Source organism: Symphalangus syndactylus, chromosome 23, assembly GCF_028878055.3.
Source record: "Symphalangus syndactylus isolate Jambi chromosome 23, NHGRI_mSymSyn1-v2.1_pri, whole genome shotgun sequence".
NCBI lineage: Eukaryota > Metazoa > Chordata > Mammalia > Primates > Hylobatidae > Symphalangus > Symphalangus syndactylus.
Genome location: NC_072445.2, coordinates 50,262,031 through 50,281,492, shown reverse-complemented (window position 1 = coordinate 50,281,492; position 19,462 = coordinate 50,262,031). Strand labels below are relative to the sequence as shown.

The 19,462-nt window shown below is 37.8% G+C and overlaps 1 protein-coding gene across 7 annotated transcripts in view; it reads left to right on the top strand.

Annotated features, from left to right (window-relative positions):
- The window catches only part of CDKAL1 (CDK5 regulatory subunit associated protein 1 like 1), a 759,164-nt gene that overhangs the window by 105,285 nt on the left and 634,417 nt on the right, over positions 1–19,462 (top strand). For all 7 annotated transcript variants that reach the window (XM_063632136.1, XM_063632135.1, XM_063632137.1 and 4 more), the window contains exon 5: positions 7,823–7,907. In XM_063632136.1, the coding sequence (XP_063488206.1) occupies positions 7,823–7,907 (85 nt within the window). The remainder of the gene's footprint in view (positions 1–7,822; positions 7,908–19,462) is intronic.

Below are 19,462 nucleotides of genomic sequence, written 5' to 3'. Positions count from 1 at the left end.
TAGTATTCATGCAAGTTTAAAAAAAAAGAATATAAAAGATGCACACGAATACAATATTGGAGCCTACTGAACCTTTATCTTGCTTTCAAGGGCAAACCAGTTTTTCATGTATACTTCCATCCATTTTCTTTGCTGAGAACAGAATTTCCCTTTTTTCTTTTTCCTTTGTAAAACACAAAGTAGATACTAGACATATTCTTCTATACCTTGCTTTGTTTCACCTGATAATATCACAGAGATTGTTACAAATTGGCACTTAGAGATTTATGTTGCTTTCTAAACAGGCATGATATTTCAGCTGCAGTCCCATAATTTATTTAACCAGTCTCCTCATAGTGGATATGTAGGCTTTTTATGTTTTTTGCCTTGTCAATAATCTTCAATGAGAATTACTTATTTATATATGTTTGTGTGTGTGTGTGCGTGCGTGTGTGTACGTGTGTATGGGTATGTGATGTAAGTATCCTACAAGCATATGTAGGAGAAATTCTGACGTGTATATATATGTTTGATAGTTTTTTCTACTTTGCCTTCCAAAGAGTTTCATCAGCGTAGCCTGCCATCAACAGAGGGAGAGGTTGCCAGTTTTCCTATGCTTTTGCTTGCACTGGATAGTATCGCACTTCTTAATATGTTCTATTTTGATATGAGAATATAGGATCTCATTTTGTTTTGCATTTTAAAATTATGCGAGATCAATGTATATCAGGATAAATTCCTAATAGATCCGAGATATAAATGCAAAACCATATGTGTATTAGAAGAAAACATGGGTGAATTACTTAGTAATTTGGGAATAGAGGAAATGTTCTAATAATGACTGAAAATCCATCAGCAATAACAGAAAAGGGTGACACATTTGATATTTTAGAAATAAAAAAGTATGAAGAAACTGTAAAAAAGTAAAATGACAAACTGGAAAAAATATTGTGACTTCTATCATAGATACAGATAGGATTGATATCCTCTGTGGTGTATGTGTATGAGTAAATTAAAATTTGAGATGAAAATAACTATTAGCCTGATAGAAAAATGGGCAAAAAATAGGTACAGATGAAAAGATGAAAAACAGGAAAAAAAAAAAAAAAAACTGCGAAGGGGCCCTTCTGCGTGAAAAGGTGCCCAGCTCACTCATAATAAGAAAAATGCGTGTTACACCCTCACTGTTGTTTTTCACCAGATAGGCAGAAGTCCAAAGGTTTCATAGCAGACTCCAGGGTCAAGGCTGCAGGTAAAGGGCACTCACATGCCTTGCTCATGGGAGTGCAAAGTGGCACACCTTTGTGAAGAAGAATTTTATAGTATGTAATCGGATTTCATGAGAATTTATCCTCTGACCCCACATTCCCTTTTTGGACTTGATTCCAAAAGTAATCTGAGAAACATAAAAATGACATGTGTACATTGCTACTCATTGCAGTACTGTTTGTAATAAAGAAAGACTGTATGCCACTGCCCTCCAGCCTGGGTGACACGGTGAGACTTTGTCTCAAACAACAACAACAACAGACTGTAAATAATAAGATATTGAAATCTAGATTCCATCTGGCTAGCCTGAAGTTTGCAGCCTTCCAAAATAGATCTGATATCCCAACTTTGGCATTGGCGATATTTGGCTTATGTGCAGATGGTTTTCAGCTGCATATCAGAGGTTACGAGCACTCTAAGGGGTTCTAATGCTCAGATCTCGAAGTAGGTGGAGTTCTTTCTTGGGCACTCTCTAAGTTGGTGCCTTCTTCCTACCTTTCCCTTCCCTGGTCCACTCTTGTCCATCTTCCTGGCCCTTCTTTCCCTCAGTGCTCTTCTCTAATATTGCTTCTCCTTCTAAGGCACTGGAGGACCTGGCATGAATGTTCTAAGGCAAGATCAGAAGGTGTTAACCTCTTAGCAGGTATTTGCTCTGATAACCACATCATCTAAAAGCGGTAGTGTGTTTGTACATTTATTTTATTATTTATTCCATCTCCACTTATCCAAATTAATGTATGAAATTGGGATGTATCTTAAAATTGATTAGAACTTGCATGTAACTTCTACCCCTCTGGAAGAGTTTTTACAAAGTTGATGGTGTTTCTCATAGTTGGTGGCATCTTAGAAGCCCAGAAATGTGTGCATAAGGGGGTAAGCCACATGGAATCACCATTATTTATTGGCAAATAGCCATAGACAGTTTTCCTTCTCACTTTTCATTTTTAGTGAGTTTGTTTTCTGTGTTATTTCATAAATAAGCCTCTGCTGGGTGATTTTGGGTTGGCTCAGAGCTAGCAAATATTCTGATTTGAGAAAGGAAAAGTATAGAGTATTATCTTTTTGTTAACAATATTAACATTTATACAGATATCTGTCTTGAATTCTTAGCATTTGACATAATTAATTATTCCCTCTTTTTTTCCCTTCGTTTTTTGAGACAGAATCTTGCTGTGTCACCCAGGCTGGAGTGCAGTGGTGCGATCAGAGTTCACTGCAACCTCTGCCTTCTGGGATCAAGCGATTTTCCTGCCTCAGCCTCCCGAGTAGCTGGGACTATAGGCATGCGCCACCATGCCTGGCTAATTTTTGTATTTTTACAAAATACAAAGACAGGATTTTGCCATGTTGGTCAGGCTGGTCTTGAACTCCTGACCTCAAGTGATTTGCCCGCCTCTGCCTCCTAGAGTGCTGGAATTACAGGCACAAGCCACCGTGCCTGGCCTGCTTTTTTTTTTTTTAATTTATTTTTAATTTTTTAAAATCAAACAGACTTTAAGACTGTAAACTCCCTGAGGGTAGAGATTCTATTCACAGCCGTATCCCCAGTACCCAGAGTACAGCCTGGCACATAGTGAATCCTGATTGCCTATTGTTTGTTGATTGACTGATTTATGCCTCTAAGAGGAATTATCTTTTGATAATACTAAATAAGATGTCCTAATACAAAACCGATAGAGTTCAGAAATAATTAAGAATCTCCTGGCTGGGCGTGGTGGCTCACGCCTTTAATCCCAGCACTTTGGGAGGCTGAGGTAGGCGGATCACAAGGTCAGGAGATTGAGACCATCCTGGCTAACACGGTGAAACCCCATCTCTACTAAAAATACAAAAAAAAATTAGCCGGGTGTGGTGGCGGGCGCCTGTAGTCCCAGCTACTCGGGAGGCTGAGGCAGGAGAATGGCATGATGAACCCGGGAGGCAGAGCTTGCAGTAAGCCGAGATCGTGCCACTGCACTCTAGCCTGGGCAACAGAGCGAGACTCCATCTCAAAGCAAAAACAAAAACAAAAACAAAAAAAAAACAAAGAATCTCCTGTGTTCAATGGGAAAGGGATATTTGTTGGGTGGGGGGTTTCCTAAAAGATTATGTATTTTTTTTGGCATTTTGACATATTCACAGAATTCCTAATGATTGAGGTTACTGCATCAAGTACAGTACAGTCACGTGTTGCTTAAGGATAGGAATTTGTTCTGAGAAATGTGTCAGGCTATTTTGTTATCATGCGAACATCATCAAGTGTACCCACACAAACCTAGATTGTACAGCCTATGACATATCTAGGCCATTATATGGTATAGCCTATTGCTCCCAGGCTACATACCTATACAGTATATTGCTGTATTGAATACCATAGGCACTGTGGAGCATCTAAACATAGAAAAGGTACAGTAAAAATATAGTATGAAAAATTTAAAATGGTGCACCTGTCTAAGACACTTACTGTGAATGGAGCTTGCAGGACTGGAAGTTGCTCTGGGTGAGTCAGTGAGTGGGTGGTGAGTGAATGTGAAGGCCTAGGACATACCCTGCACCCTACCGTAGACTTTATAAACACTGTACACTTAGGCTACACTAAATTTATACAAAATATTTTTCTTTCATAATAATAAATTAACCTTAGCTTACTATAATATTTTTACTTTATAAACCTTTTAATTTTTGAAAACGTTTTCACACTCTTGTAATAACACTTAAAACACAAGCATATTGTACAGCTGAACAAAAATATTTCCTTATTGTTTAAGCGTTTAAAATTAAATTTTATTTACTTATGGCCAGGCGCGGTGGCTCACGCCTGTAATCCTAGCACTTTGGGAGGCTGAGGCAGGTGGATCACGAGGTCTGGCCAACATGGTGAAACCCCGTCTGTACTAAAAATACAAAAAGTTAGCCAGGTGTGGCGGCAGATGCCTGTAGTCCCAGCTACTCGGGCGGCTGAGGCAGGAGAATCACTTGGGCCCGGGAGGCGGAGGTTGCAGTGAGCCGAGATTGCGCCACTGTACTCTAGCCTGGTGACAGAGTGAGACTCTGTCTCAAATAAATAAATAAATAAAAATAAATAAAAAAATTTATTTATTTATTTTTACTTTTTAAATGTGTTTGTTAAAAGCTAAGACACAAACACACACATGAGTCTAGGCCTACAAAGGGCAGGATCATCAATATCACTGTCTTCCAGCAACACATCTTGTCCCACTGGAAGATCTTCAGGGGCAATAACATGCATGGAGCTGTCATCTCCTATGATAACAATGCCTTACCTTCTTCTGGAATACCTACCTCCTGGAGGACCTTCCTGAGGTTATTTTACAGTTAAAATTTTTTTTTTGTGTGTGTGTGAGACAGAGTCTCACTCTGTCACCCAGGCTGGAGTGCAGTGGTGTGATCTCAGCTCACTGTAACCTCTGTCCCCCAGGTTCAAGCAATTCTTCTGCCTCAGCCTCCCGAGTAGCTGGGATTACAGGCGCCTGCCACCGCACCTGGCTAATTTTTGTATTTTTAGTAGAGATGGGATTTCACCATCTTGTCCGGGCTAGTCTTGAACTCCTGACCTCATGATCCAGCCACCTCGGCCTCCCAAAGTGCTGGGATTACAGGTGTGAGCCACTGCATCTGGCCAACTTTTTTCTTTTTCTTTTTTTTTTTTTTTAAATAAGTAGAAGGAGTACATTAAAATAGTGATGAAAAGTATTCTGCAGTAAATACTAAGTGATAGGAATTTTTAAGCCACATTATACTCTCGTGTATCAACTGTCATATATGTGGTCCATCGTTGACTGAAATGTCATTATACAGCACATGTTTTCCCTTTATTTTGAAAGCCAACGTTGGCAAAATTCCAAAGTACAATAATTTGCATTATTTATTCATTGCCATACTTCTCCTTGAGAGGTGCTATGGTAAGAGTTGTCTAATGACTTGAAAATAACTGGGTAGAAGAATGTGCCGGGATATAAAGCTGGCATCTGGTACAGATAGTTCTGTCATTGGGATTATTTATTTATTTTGAGACAGAGTTTTGCTCTTGTTGCCCAGGCTGGAGTACGGTGGCACGATCTTGGCTCACTGTAACCTCCACCTCCTGAGTTCAAGCAATTCTTCTGCCTCAGCCTCCTGAGTAGCTGGGATTACAGGTACCCGCCCCCACGCCCGGCTAATTTTTCATATTATTAGTAGAGACGGGGTTTCATCATGTTGGCCAGCCTGGTCTCGAACTCCTAACCTCAGGTGATCCACCCGCCTCGGCCTCCCAAAGTGCTGGGATTGCAGGCGCGAGCACCCGCACCCAGCCCTTATTTATTTGTTTTGAAATAAACTAACAATTGCTGGATTTTTTTATCATTAGCTAGCAGACATCTTGACATTTTCTTATCTGCATAATACGGTTCTCATAGTATTGCGTTGTCATTTGAAATTCAACATTCGTTCAGTAAATATTTAAGGAGTATCTCCCATGTAGCAGGCACTGTAATAAGTGCTGGGGATATAGTTACGAGTAAGGTGTGAGTCTCAGTCCTAAATCTTTGTTAAATATAACAGTGAAGCTTATTTCTTGAAGCTTATTTCTAAAGATCAATATGGCCTTCCAAGCTTTAGGAGACTGGGGAAGCGCCATATGCATGTGGTCCCACACATTGCCCCTCTGTCATCCTCCCCTCACCCTTTACCTACTTGCATATTGTTTAGTGTTCTATGCCAATTTGAATGTCTACTCTGTGCCCATCACTCTGCTGGGATTTGAATGTTCAAGGAGCAGCAGATAAAAATGTTGTATTCAGTATCTCTTAAATAGTAATAAAGACAGGCCAAAAAAATGAATGATTTTCAGTGTACAAGAATTGTCTACACACAGTCTGTTACAGGACTTCATAGAAGAAAGAGTACTAGGATCAGATTGATAGTAGAGGAATATCACTCACGTGGCATTGGGAATAATTTGGAGGATACTAACAGGAAGTAGGTGAATAATCTTTTCTGAGTTGATAGGGAAGTGACATAATTGATTTGTGTTTTATATAAGGCACTCTGGCTGCTGGGTGGGAAATTAGGCTATGGTCTGGAGGTAGAGGAAATGAATGCAAGAAATGAGTCATGTGAGCAAGGATCATAGTATTCAGCTGATAAATAGTATATGTAGTTTCCATGCCTTTCATTGTTTCTATATATATATATATATTTTTTTTTAGCTGGGCATGGTGGCGGGCACCTGTAATCCTAGCTACTCCGGAGGCTGAGGCAGGAAAATGGCGTGAACCCAAGAGACAGAGGTTGCAGTGAGCGGATAATCGTGCCGCTACACTCCAGCCTGGGTGACAGAGCAAGACTGCGTCTCAAAAAAAAAAAAAAAAAATTTTTTTTTTGCTGTGTTTATAATAAAATACCAGGAGAATTTTTGTTTGTTTGTTTGTTTTTTTTTTTAGACATAGTGTTGCTCTGTCGTGCAGACTGGAAGGCAGTGGCATAATGATCTCGGTTCACTGCAACCTCTGCCTCCTGGGTTCAAGCAATTCTCTGCCTCAGCCTCCTGAGTAGCTGAGAGTACAGGCATGCCTGCCACCACACCCGGCTAATTTTTGTATTTTTCTTAGAGATGGGGTTTCACCATCTTGGCCCAGCTGGTCTTGAACTCCGGACCTCATGATCCACCTGCCTCAGCCTCCCAAAGTGCTGGGATTACCGGAGTGAGCCACCACACCCAGCCGGTAGAATTGTTTGTGTGTGTGACAAGTTACCAGAAACTCTGATGTGCTTACCAGTCCTCTCACCTAGTGCTCTTATTTGAATCTTCCTTCCTAGGTGGAGAATCTACACATAGACATCTGTATGTTCTCTTAGTTCTTCATGTCATTTGATCTTAGCTTCTGTTCTTATACAGATACTGTTGAAGGTGCTGCAGTTTTCAATTTTGGTTTTCCTTTCTTTATGGTAATCCTATTTTAATGTGTAAGATCCTTTCAGGCATCTGAAGTATGCAAGAGGCAGGTGGAATAGTAGCAACTTTAGGTATTAAAAAATTCATATAATAAATATGATGGGTTTGGATTATTTGTTGCATTGCCAGTGATTTTATTATAGTATATAACAATATTTAATCAAAATGGTAATAGGAATAAAAGGCCCACTTTGAGGTAAATCATTAAGTTTCAAGGCAGACAAGTTATGTTTTTAAGAATTTCTCAAGCTGAAGAATATTCAGTGTACACTCTGTGCCTGAAAAAGCTTAACACATAATCCACAAAGGTGAAATTAGTTTGATACTCAGACGTAAGATTAGGGCAAGTTTCACTGTAGTTTGTGGAAATTATTAAATAGTACTGTCAAACATTGAAAATAAAAGAATGCTTATCATCATTACATTTTAAGTGAAAAGATATAGCATAGATTGTACATTTTTATATTTATTGTTCACAAATATTTCCATGTTGTAGCAATTTTCTACTGTGTTGTAATTGCCTGTTCATTTGACTCCACTGTTTTTCTCTCCCCTACCACAGCAATCCCAGTGCCATTGGATATTTTTGAATGATTAAATGTGCTACTTACTTCTTTTTTGTGTTCATTTTTTTAATAGAAAATGCATCCGATGCAGATTTATGGCTCCTGAACAGTTGCACTGTAAAAAATCCAGCTGAAGACCACTTTAGAAACTCAATTAAGTAAGTAGAAATTGATTTTTTCCTATTTGATATAAGCAAAGTAAGAATTGATACCAGAAGATTAGCTTTTTAAAAATATCAATATAGATATTTAGTTTATATTAAAAAAGTATGAGTTGGACTTTTAAGATTATACTGTTTTGAATTTGATAAAGAAAGATACTTTTTTATTTTTTATTTTTAAATTAAATTTAAGTTCTGGGGTACATATACAGGATGTGCAAGTTTGTTACATAGGCAAACATGTGCCATGGTGGTTTGCTGCACCTATCAACCCATCACCTAGGTATTAAGCCCTATATGCATTAGCTATTTGTCCTGATGCTCTCCCTTGCCCCGCCCCCTAACAGGCCCAACTGTGTGTTGTTCTCCTCCCTGTGTCCATGTGTTCTCATTGTCCAGCTCCCACTTATAAGTGAGAACATGTGGTGTTTGGTTTTCTGTTCCTGTATTAGTTTGGTGCTGATAACGGCTTCCAGCTCCATCTGTGTCCTTGCAAAGGACGTGATCTCATTTCTTTTTATGGCTGTGTAGTATTCCATGGTGTATATGCCCCACAATTTCTTTATCCAGTCTGTCACTGATGGGCATTTGGGTTGATTCCATGTCTTTGCTATTGTGAATAGTGCTGCAGTGAACATATGTGTACATGTGTCTTTTTAATAGAATGATTTATATTCCTTTGGGGATATACCCAGCAATGGGATTGCTGGATCAAATGGCATTTCTGGTTCTAGGTCTTTGAGAAATCGCCACACTGTCTTCCACAATGGTTTAATTAATTTACATTCCCACCAACAGTGTAAAAGTATTTCTATTTCTCCACAGCCTCGCCAGCATCTGTTGTTTGCTGACTTTTAATAATCGCCATTCTGACTGGTGTGAGATGGTACCTCATTGTGGTTTTGGCTTGCATTTCTCTAATGTTCAGTGATGTTGAACTTTTTTTCATATTTTTTTTGCCGCATAAATGTCTTTTGAGAAGTGTCCATGTGCTTTACCCACTTTTTAATGGGGTTGTTTGTTTGTTTTCCAATAAATCTGTTTAAATTCCTTATAGATTCTGGATATTAGACCTTTGTCATGTGGATAGATTCCAAAAATTTTCTCCCATTCTATAGGTTGTCTGTTCACTCTGATGATAGTTTCTTTTGCTGTGCAGAAGCCCTTTAGTTTAATTAGATTCTATTTGTCAATTTTTGCTTTTGTCGAAATTGCTTTTGATGTTTTCATCATGAAGTCTTTGCCTGTGCCTATGTCCTGAATGGTATTGCCTAGGTTTTCATCTAGGGTTTTTGAAGTTTTGGGCTTTACATTTAAGTCTTTAATCCATCTTGAGTTAATTTTTGTATAAGATGTAAGGAGGGGGTCCAGTTTCAATTTTCTGCATAAGGCTAGCCAGTTTTCCCAGCACCATTTATCAAGTAGGGAATCCTCTCCTCATTGCATGTTTTTGTCAGGTTTGTTGAAGATTGGATTTTTGTAGATGTGCGTTCTTATTTCTGAGTTCTCTATTCTGTTTCCTTGATCTATGTGTCTGTTTTTACACCAGTCCTATGAAGTTTTGGTTACTGTAGCCTTGTAGTATAGTTTGAAGTTGGGTAGCGTGATGCCTCCAGTTTTGTTCTTTTTGCTTAGGATTGTCTTGGCTATATGGGCTCTTTTTTGGTTTCATATGAATTTTAAAGTTTTTTTTTTTCTAATTCTATGAAGAATGTCAATGGTAGTTTAATGGGAATAGTATTGAATCTATAAATTACTTTGGGCAGTATGGTCATTTTCATGATATTGATTCTTCCTTTCCATGGGCATGGAATGTTTTACCATTTGTTTGTTTCCTCTCTTATTTCCTTGGGCAGTGGTTTGTAGTTCTCCTCGAAGAGGTCCTTCACTTCCCTTGTTAGCTGTTTTCCTAGGTATTTTATTCTTTTTGTGGCAATTGTAAATGGGAGTTCATTCATGATTTGGCTCTCAGTTTGTCTATTGTTGGTGTATAGGAATGCTTGTGATTTTTGCACATTGATTTTGTACCCTGAGAGTTTGCTGAAGTTGCTTATTAGGTTAAGAAGTTTTTGGGCTGAGGCGATGGGGTTGTCTAGAAATAGGATCATGTCATCTGCAAACAGAGACAGTTTCACTTCCTCTCTTTCTATTTGAATACGCTTTATTTTTTTCTCTTGCCTGATTGCCCTGACCAGAACTTCCAATACTGTGTGGAATAGGAGTGGGGAGAGAGGGCATCCTTGGCTTGTGCCCGTTTTCAAGGGGAATGCTTCCAGCTTTTGCTCATTCAGTATGATATGGGCTGTGGGTTTGTCATAAATGGCCCTTACTATTTTGAGGTCTGTTCCATCAATACTTAGTTTATTGAGAGTTTTTAACATGAAGGGATGTTGAATTTTATTGAGGACCTTTTCTGTGTCTATTGAGAAAATCATGTGGTTTTTGTTTTTAGTTCTGTTTATGTGATGAATTATATTTATTGATTTACGTATGTTGAACCAGCCTTGCATCCGGGGATGAAGCCCACTTGATCATGGTGGATAAGCTTTTTGATGTGCTGCTGGATTCGGTTTGCCCAGTATTTTATTGAGGATTTTTGCATTGATGTTCATCATGGATATTGACCTGAAGTTTTCTTTTTTTGTTGTATCTCTGCCAGGTTTTGGTATCAGGATGGTGCTGGCCTCATAAAATGGGTTAGGAAGAAGTCCCTTCTTTTCAGTTGTTTGGAATAGTTTCAGGAGGATGGCTTTTTGAAGGGTTTTTTGTGTGTCTGTCTCCTTAAGAATAATACTTTAATGGGAACTTTTCTAATAAGTGATTTCAGTATTTGTGAAGTTAGCTAATAGGTGATTTTTGAGTATTTGTTAACTATGTGTTCTTCTCAGAGAATCAATGCACTTTGTGAAGTTGCCTGACACAGTCCTTGCCTCTTTTCCCTGCCCATTAGCACTGTTCTAAGGGCTACAGTACCTGGCTTTCACGGAATTGCACTTTGTTGAAGGGAGGTGAGCATATTAAGTCCTTGCTTCTTTCTTTGTTCCCTCAAGTTAACGTGGAAGAAGTATCCTTTTTTCCCATTTCTCTGAATCTTATCCCCCTGGATCTTCTTAGAAACCTTTTTCTAGAAATTATTTCCTCATTCCATATTTCCAACCTCTCCAACTCCCCTGGAACCTTTTCATTGGTATTTAAACATACCTGGGTCTAATCAGCCCCCTGTACCCCTGTTAGCTATTGTCCTGTGTTTTTTCTTGCCTTCCCAGCCAGACTTTTAAAAATCCTCTCTTCTTAATTTCATTCTTACACTCATTCTTTTTCCCCTTTATTGGTTTTATTGTGAAATATATTAAACATACATTAGCGTTTATAAAACACATACAGTTTAAATAATAAACACTTAAACATCTGCCACCCAGTGTAAGAAGTATAACATTGTCAAGACCCTAGAAACTGCCATGTTTTCAATCATAACTCCCAAGAAGTAACCTTTATCTTGACTTTTGTGAGTCATTTCCTTACTTTTATTAGTTAATGTATCATCTATTAAGTATGTCTTTAAACAGTGTTTTGTCTTGTTTAGCCGTGTTTTGAACTTTATCTGTTGAACTTATACTGTTTGTGTTCTTCTGAGATTTACATCTTTTTCTCAGCATTACGCTTTGAATTTATTCGTGTTAATGGGTGTAAATAACTCTGGTCATTTTTAGAATTTGCTACAATTTATTTGTTTTATTATTAATAGAGTTTTGAATTTTTCCCAATGTTTTGCTTTCATGGACATTCCTGCTATGAATATTTTAAACATGTTTTCCGGTGCACATGTGTAAGAATTATTCTAGAATATGAACCTGGGAGTTGAATTACTGGGTAACATATCTGGGTACGTTCAAACTTTATTAGGTAACACCAATTTCTTTTCACAAATGGATGTAGTAGTGTGCATTCTCGCCAGTAATGGATGTGTGTATTTGTTGTTTTCCATTTCTGCCAGCACTTGATATGGCCAGACTTAAGTTTTTGCAAGTCTGTTAGTGATGATGGTATTTTGTTTTAGTTTTAATTTACATTTCTTTTTTTTTTTTTTTTTTCTTGAGACAGGCTCTCACCTTGTCGCCCAGGCTGGAGTGCAGTGGCGGGATCTCGGCTCACTGCAACCTTTGCCTCTCGTGTTCAAAGGATTCTCCTGCCTCAGCCTCCCGGGTACCTGGGATCACGGGCGTGTGCCACCACACCTGGCTAATTTTTTTTTTTTGAGAGGGAGTCTCACTCTGTTGCCAGCCTGGAGTGCAGTGGCGCGATCTTGTCTCACTACAACCTCTGACTCCCGGGTTCAAGTGATTCTCCTGCCTCAGCCTCTCAAGTAGGTGGGATTACAGGCGTGCACCACCACACCCAGCTAATTTTTGTTTTTTTAGTAGAGATGGAGTTTCACCATGTTGGCCAGGATGATCTCAATCTCCTGACCTCATGATCCACCCGCCTCAGCCTCCCAAAGTGCTGGGATTACAGGTGTAAGCCACGGTGCCTAGTCAATTTTTTATATTTTTAGTAGAGATGTTGTTTCACCGTGTTGCCCAGGCTGGTCTCGAACTTCTGACCTCAAGTGATCCACCTGCCTTGGCCTCCCAAAGTACTGGGATTACAGATGTGAGCCACTGTGCCCGGCCTTAGTTGTGTTTCTGTAATCATTAATGAGGTTGAGCTTTTTAAAATAGATCTATTGGCTATTTGGATTTTACTTTTTTTGTAAAATGGCTTCTCAGGTCATTTGTCTATTTTTCTGTTTTTTTTTTTTTTATTTTAATCATTTATTTGTGGCCATATGTTATGTGTCTTACATATCCTAATCCTTAGATATTATACACGTTGCAAATATCTTCTCTCAATGGTGGCTTATCTTTTCATTTTCTTTTGTGGTATCTTTTGATGAAGATAAATTCTGGTTTAAAATTTATTAGTCCATTCCTTTTGGTCTGTGTTCTTATTGTTTAAGAAGTCTTTTCTTACTCTGAAGCTATTTAGATATTCTCCTATATTTTCTTCTAAAAGTTTCATGGTTTTACCTTTTACATTTAGGTCTATAATTCATCTAGAGTTGACTGTTATTATTTTTTGTTACGGTATCAGAAGGGGTCCAATTTTATTTTATGTTTTTCTCTGTAGATAACCAATTGTTTCAGTATCATTTATTTATTTAAGTTCTATTGTTTCTCCTTTTATCTGTGCATTACCCACCCTCTCATATGTTGAGTGTCCACAGATGTTTGAGTCTGTTCTGGGTCCTCTATTTCATTCCTTTGATCTATTTCTTTATTCTGGTTCTTGTTCTACATAGTCATAAGTAGTATAGAGTTACATTAAGGCTACCTATTTGATAGTGCTAGTACCTTTTTGTCTTCTTTAAGAGTGTATCCATTTTTAAGTTCAACAAGGAATACTGTTGTGTGTTTGTGATTACATTTAATCTTTAGATGATTTTGGGAAGAATTGAATCTTCACAGTTTTGAGTTATCCAGCTCTTCTATCCTGACTTTTTAAGGATTGATTCTTTTCTTTCTATAGCTCTTGTGCATCTTTTAGACTTTTTTCTCCCAAAGTAGATATTGAATTATTCCAATGCATTAAGAAAATAAACTTATTCTTTCTTCTTTTGCCTGCACAGTATGTACTTTATATTTTTATACTACTGTAAATGGTAAACTTTAAAAATTTTTCATTTTCTGTGTTTGCTGCCTTGGTTAGGGAGTTAGTTGTAGTAGCAGTGTGAAGGATGGTTGTGTGTAAGGAAGAGTATAGATCAGGAGTCCAGTGAGGACAAAGTGGTTGTAGCCCAGGTACAGAGGATCTCATCTAAAGTGGAGGTGTTCAGAATTGGAAGGAATACATTGACTTGAGAAGGAAGAATTCTTTACATCAGGGGTCTCCAACCCCTGGGCTGTAGACCTGTACTCGTCTGTGGCCCGTTAGGAACTGGCTGCACAGCAGGAAGTGAGTGGTAGGCGAGCAAGCATTACTGCCTGACTTCTGCCTGCTATTAGATCAGCAGCAGCATTAGATTCTTATAGGAGCACAAATCCTATTGTGAACTGTGCATGTGAGGGATCTAGGTTGTGCACTGCTTATAAGAATCTAAACTAATGCTTGGTGACCTGAGGTGGAACAGTTTCACCCCAAAGCCATACCTCCCACCCCTGGTCTGTGGAAAAATTATCTTCCATGAAGCCAGTTCCTGGTGCCAAAAACATTGGGGGGACTGCTGCTTTACACATTCCATGTTGTCCAAGGCGACTGTAAGGTCTCTGGCTAGAATGAAGTGAGGAATTCTAGGAAGGGAGTTATTAAGAGATGACATGTTTTGGTTTTGAATGTGCTGTATTTGAAGTTACAGATAAATATTTTAATAGATAATGAATATACTTGAGCTTTATTGAGTGTCTTCTATGTGACAGGCAGTGTTCTAAGTGCTTTAGATCAATTAGATATTATCTAGCTTAATTATTGCAGCCTATCAATGAGTTGTAGATTCCATTTGTATTCCTGTTTTATAGGTGAAGCAGCACCTGTTTTACAGATGAAGGTCTCTAAGGCTGTTCAGTTCATAAATGGTAGAGGTGGGATTTTAACCGAGGCAGTCTGACTAGAGTCTGTGCATTTAACCATTTTATTACTGTGCTTCCAGATAAAGATGTCAAGTAAGTGGTTGCAGAATTGAGGCAGATATCAAAGAGGTCAACACTAGAACTACAAATTTAATCTTGTTTGCATAGAGTTGATAGTTGAATGTGATGGCATCCTTAATTCAAAATGGTGGAAGGAGCAGAGGAGTTCTTACCTGAGCGATGGCAAGAGGCAAGGGAAGGGAGGATGGAAGAGGGGAGTTAGGGTCATGTTTAGGAGCAGAAGGATGAATTAAACTAAGGCAGAGAATGGTATTCACCAGATGCTGTTCATTTTCAGAGAATGCTTTTTTTTTTTTTTTTAATGAGAAGCCTGTGATTGTCCCAAATTACATATTTTTTCTCTATAGAAAGGTAAACAAGATACAAAGATACTTTAGTGCTACTGATACCCCCTATGTACTGAACCTAGAGAATATAGTTTCTGTGATTATCAACTTTGTAATGTAATTAATGGACATAGTTCTAAAGTGTTTCTGAAAGTTTAGAAACTCAAATATAACTTGTCAGTGGGTTTTGTTATATATGTTTTATGAATATGGTTCAAAGTAATGATATGCTGTTTGAATGATTAAGTAGAAATGACACAAGAAAAGTTTGCCGTTTAAGCACTACAAAGCTAGTGGTAGCAAACACAGGTTCTTTAACATACTATTCTGCTTGATTGGAAGAAAATTTAAAAAGATATTATATATGATTAAGTATTTTTAATGGCCTTGAAGACTTTTGATCATCACAACTAATTCTTATTAAGATAACACTTAAACTAACATTTGATTTCTTTCCAGAATAAATACAATCCTGTAAAAGATACAATAACAGTTAACATTGGGAAAATATCAGATTGAGGTGACATTTATACATATGAAATCTTTCAGTGATGGATTACTCTTGTCAAGCATTTTGCTTTATTTAGATATTTTCCCAGTTGTCACCATTGCCTAACAGAAAACAACAAAGATGAGTAGTGTAACATTGTTAAATGTTAAGTTGTGCTACACATGTGCCTTTTCTCATCCTCCAGCTCCATCCTTTCCCTTTGCTGTCCTCTCCTGCATGCATTTTGGTTTTCCGTGAGAGTGAAGTAAAGCTTAGATTCAAAGAGAGCCTGATAAGATGTTGCTTCTCTTTCTCTTGCACCCAATCCTTTATACCCAAACGTAAAGATTTACAGCAGTCGGGTGGGACCTGTCTTTTTCTAACCTGGGCTCTTTACCCATGATTGCTTCACTTTGCTACTCATTCCTGTGTGTCATCATCTCTTGATCATCTGCTTTTGTTTTCCTTCCAGTACTTCTTGGTGTTAAATAGTTGTTTTAAATTATGCATCACATCATTTTGTTTCTCTTGAGCCACCACACAAAAGATCACCTTGTTTTGACAGGAATAAAGAAAGATGACTCTAAGGGATTTACTGTCTTTCATGTGATTAATACAGTCTCATTGACTAAGATCCAGAAATTGTGAATTTGTGACATGACAGTTATGGACTGAATTATTTTGTCATTTGTTTTGGGGCTTAATACTTTTTTCAAGGTTTTACAGTGTTTGTATTATTGATATTCAGACTGATAAAAGAGTAAGAATTTTAAGTAGCAAAAATAGAGATAAGAGTGACTCTTTGGTTGCCTTTTCACCTTAGGAATCTGAAATGTTATTGCCTTTACTAATTTAGAAAGAATCACTAGGAAGCCCCTTGTGTTATGATGGCAGCCTGCTGGATGCATACTAGTTCCTCTTGAGCATTTGTCAGTTGCCCTGGCTTTGTTTTATCCATTAGACCATTTTTTGATTTAGACAATATGGCCTTTAACTTGGGGGGTTCTTGAGTAAATGAAAAAGATCAAAAGTTTCAAAAAATAAAATTTGCTCTTAATGATAGTATCAAATCAGAAAACTCCTTTGGTTAATGCTTTCTAGAAGTGTGGGATCTTTTCCATGCCACCTACAGGAGGTCATTGAGAGGCTGGTGAAAATAAACACATCTTGTGTGTCCTATATAAATGACAGAAAGAATAGCCAGCTTGCTTTGATCATGGACTGTCAACCTCTGTTTGACCTTGTGCATTATTAACCCAAATGGGCACTGTGGTTTAGCTATACTGATAGTGGATAGACAGGAGTCACTTGTTTTTAACTGCCTTTGCCTGTAGAAATAAATGGTAATGTTGAAGGGATGGCTTAGGTATCTGAGTGTAATTACTTGAAACAACAATTAAAAATAAAGGCAGAACTGGATAAAGACAAAAAAATGTGTGTTTGAGACAGAGGATATCTGCTTTGTATAACATCTTTTCACTATAGGAAAGTACCTTCCATGCTATTCTGTTGAGCAAGACATAAATTATTGGATTGTTATTCCTATTATGAAAGTATTGTTTGTTTTATGTAGATTTATTTTTGAGTTCTTTTTCTTCATAAATTGAAGTTAGGGGAGGTACCAGAATATTATTTCAACTTGTAAAGTAAATTGCTTTCAAAAAGGCTGACTTCATAAGAATAGAGAAGTGGTTACCCTTTCAGTTAGTAATTATCCAGTTTAAAAGCATTAAAAAACCCCTTTCCAGTTCTCTTGTTAACCACATTCACTAGTAATTTTTTTTTTTTAACTAAACTTCTAAAAGTTACTTTTATTTACTTTTTGAGACCGGGTCTCATTCTGTTGCCCAGGCTGGAGTGCAGTAGCACGATCACAGCTTACTGTAGCCTCATCCTCCTGGGCCAAAGCAATTCACCATCTCAGCCTCATGAGTAGCTGGGACTACAGGTATACACCACCACACCCAGCCAATCTGTTATTATTATTATTTTTTTTTAGTAGAGATGAGGGCTTGCTATGTTGCTCAGGCTGGTCTTGAACTCCTGAACTCAATCAAGTGATCCTCCTGCCTTGGCCTCCCAAAGTGTTGGGGATTACAGGAATGAGCCACCTTGCCTGACTTCCAAAATTAATTTTTAATTACAAAAATTTTGTCATTAAAGGTAAAAAATCACAGGGTTTTGATTTGGCCTTTTGTGAGAAATAGATAATGCAAGTTATTTGAGTTATACTTTAAATAATACTATAGTTTGTTGATTTTTTGTTAAACTTAGATATTTTAATTTTAACTCTTCTAATTGTATGAAATGGCTATAGTTTAGTATCAGTTTCATCTTATTGTTTAAAATGTTAGTGGCAGATTCGGTGAATCATTGTGTGCTTTTACCAGTCACAATCTCCTTTTTTCAGCTATCTTTGCCCACCAAAATGTATCCTTTTACATGGAAAGTTAGTTCAAAATATTAGACTGTTTGAATTAATTAGTATTATTGGTTGGGTATTGTGTAATAAGATTTTTTGTCTTCCAACAGTGCTATGCTTAATATGAATTTACATTTTCCTACCATTTCTCATCTGCTTCCACTGTTTAGATATTGTCTGTATGCTGATTTCTCCCAAATCTTTGTCTTTGATCTTTATGTCTTCTTACAGGCTCCAGCCTTGTATATCCCACTGCTTCCTTGACTTTGCCATTTGGATGACCTTGACCACGGACACCTCAAATCATCATGTCAGGGCCTCCTCCTTATTTACCTCACCTTTTCTCCAGCTGGCATTTCCATTATTATTGCCCATCTTCTTTGATTGTGGTCATCAGGAAATTGCATTATCATTTCTTAGTGTAACAAGGGTTTTTAAAAAAAATTTGTTCAATGCCTCCCTCCCCTACCTCTTCTCTTGCCACTGGGCTATAGAATTTTACTTTCTCCCTGATGTTAGAAAATTTCCCGAGCACATAATCTATTTGCATATGTTCTTCCCTTCCTTGGACTGTCTTCTCTCTTTCCTCCAAATGCATGCCCTCACCTCCACCCACCCCACATTAATCCCACCTGGCTAAATAGTTGATCTTTGGAACTCATGTCAGAGATAACACTTGTGGGGTCATCGCCCTTCTAAGCCTCACCTCACCTCTTAGCTCCGAGGTCTGTTCCATGCTAGTTCTTTATCCCATATTAACATCTGTTGTTGCGTAGTATATTTTATTATTTGTTTACATATTTGGCTTGCTACTAGATTGTGAGTGTTGAGGTTAGGATACTGACCTCAGAAAAATTCTTTTTATGAAGGCTTTGACGCTCTGACTCTACTGTGTAATGATTTTCCTTGTGCTGGGAAACAGATATCATTAATAGACAAAGACCATTTGTCAACGGTTGTAAGAATGTTCTCCCAAGGTTGTAATGAGTCCCTTGACAGATACAGGCTGTGTATTTGTAAAAAAGGGAAAAGGACATTCTAACTTCCTAATTTCTAATTTCTAATATTGTATTCCTGAGGGAAGTAGTAAAAGGAGTAAGAATACTTCTCCCTTCTTGGAGTAGTCACCTGGTCATGCTGGCAGGATCTTGTGCTCCTCACTATCCTAAATGAGCTCCGGGCCAGCTTCAGGGCTGTGGCCATTAGATTAGTTAAAGCATCTCATCTTGAGTGAGAGAGTAGGAAAGGTGGATAAAAACCTGGTTAGTGTTTGGCCTTGAGTTTGGCACACAATTATAATTACTCAATACATGTTTGTATAATTAGGTTGAACTGATTTTTCCTCTTTTTGAGAAAAGGGTTTAGCATCGTTCTGCTGTCATTGCATCAAGTCATCATTAATATATTTATGTTAAGTACATTATAAGTTGTGTAAGTAATATAATTGCATTAACATCAGAACACTTGTCTTACATTTGAGTATCAAATTGTCCAGATTTGAGAGTGAGCAAAATGCACCAGATATACCACCAAAATTGAAAAGAAAACTCAACTGGTTGTTGTTGGGGAAGAAGTCGTAATGTTGGAAAGGTTGACTTGATAGAGGATTTTGTAAGATGAGTGAAAAAGAT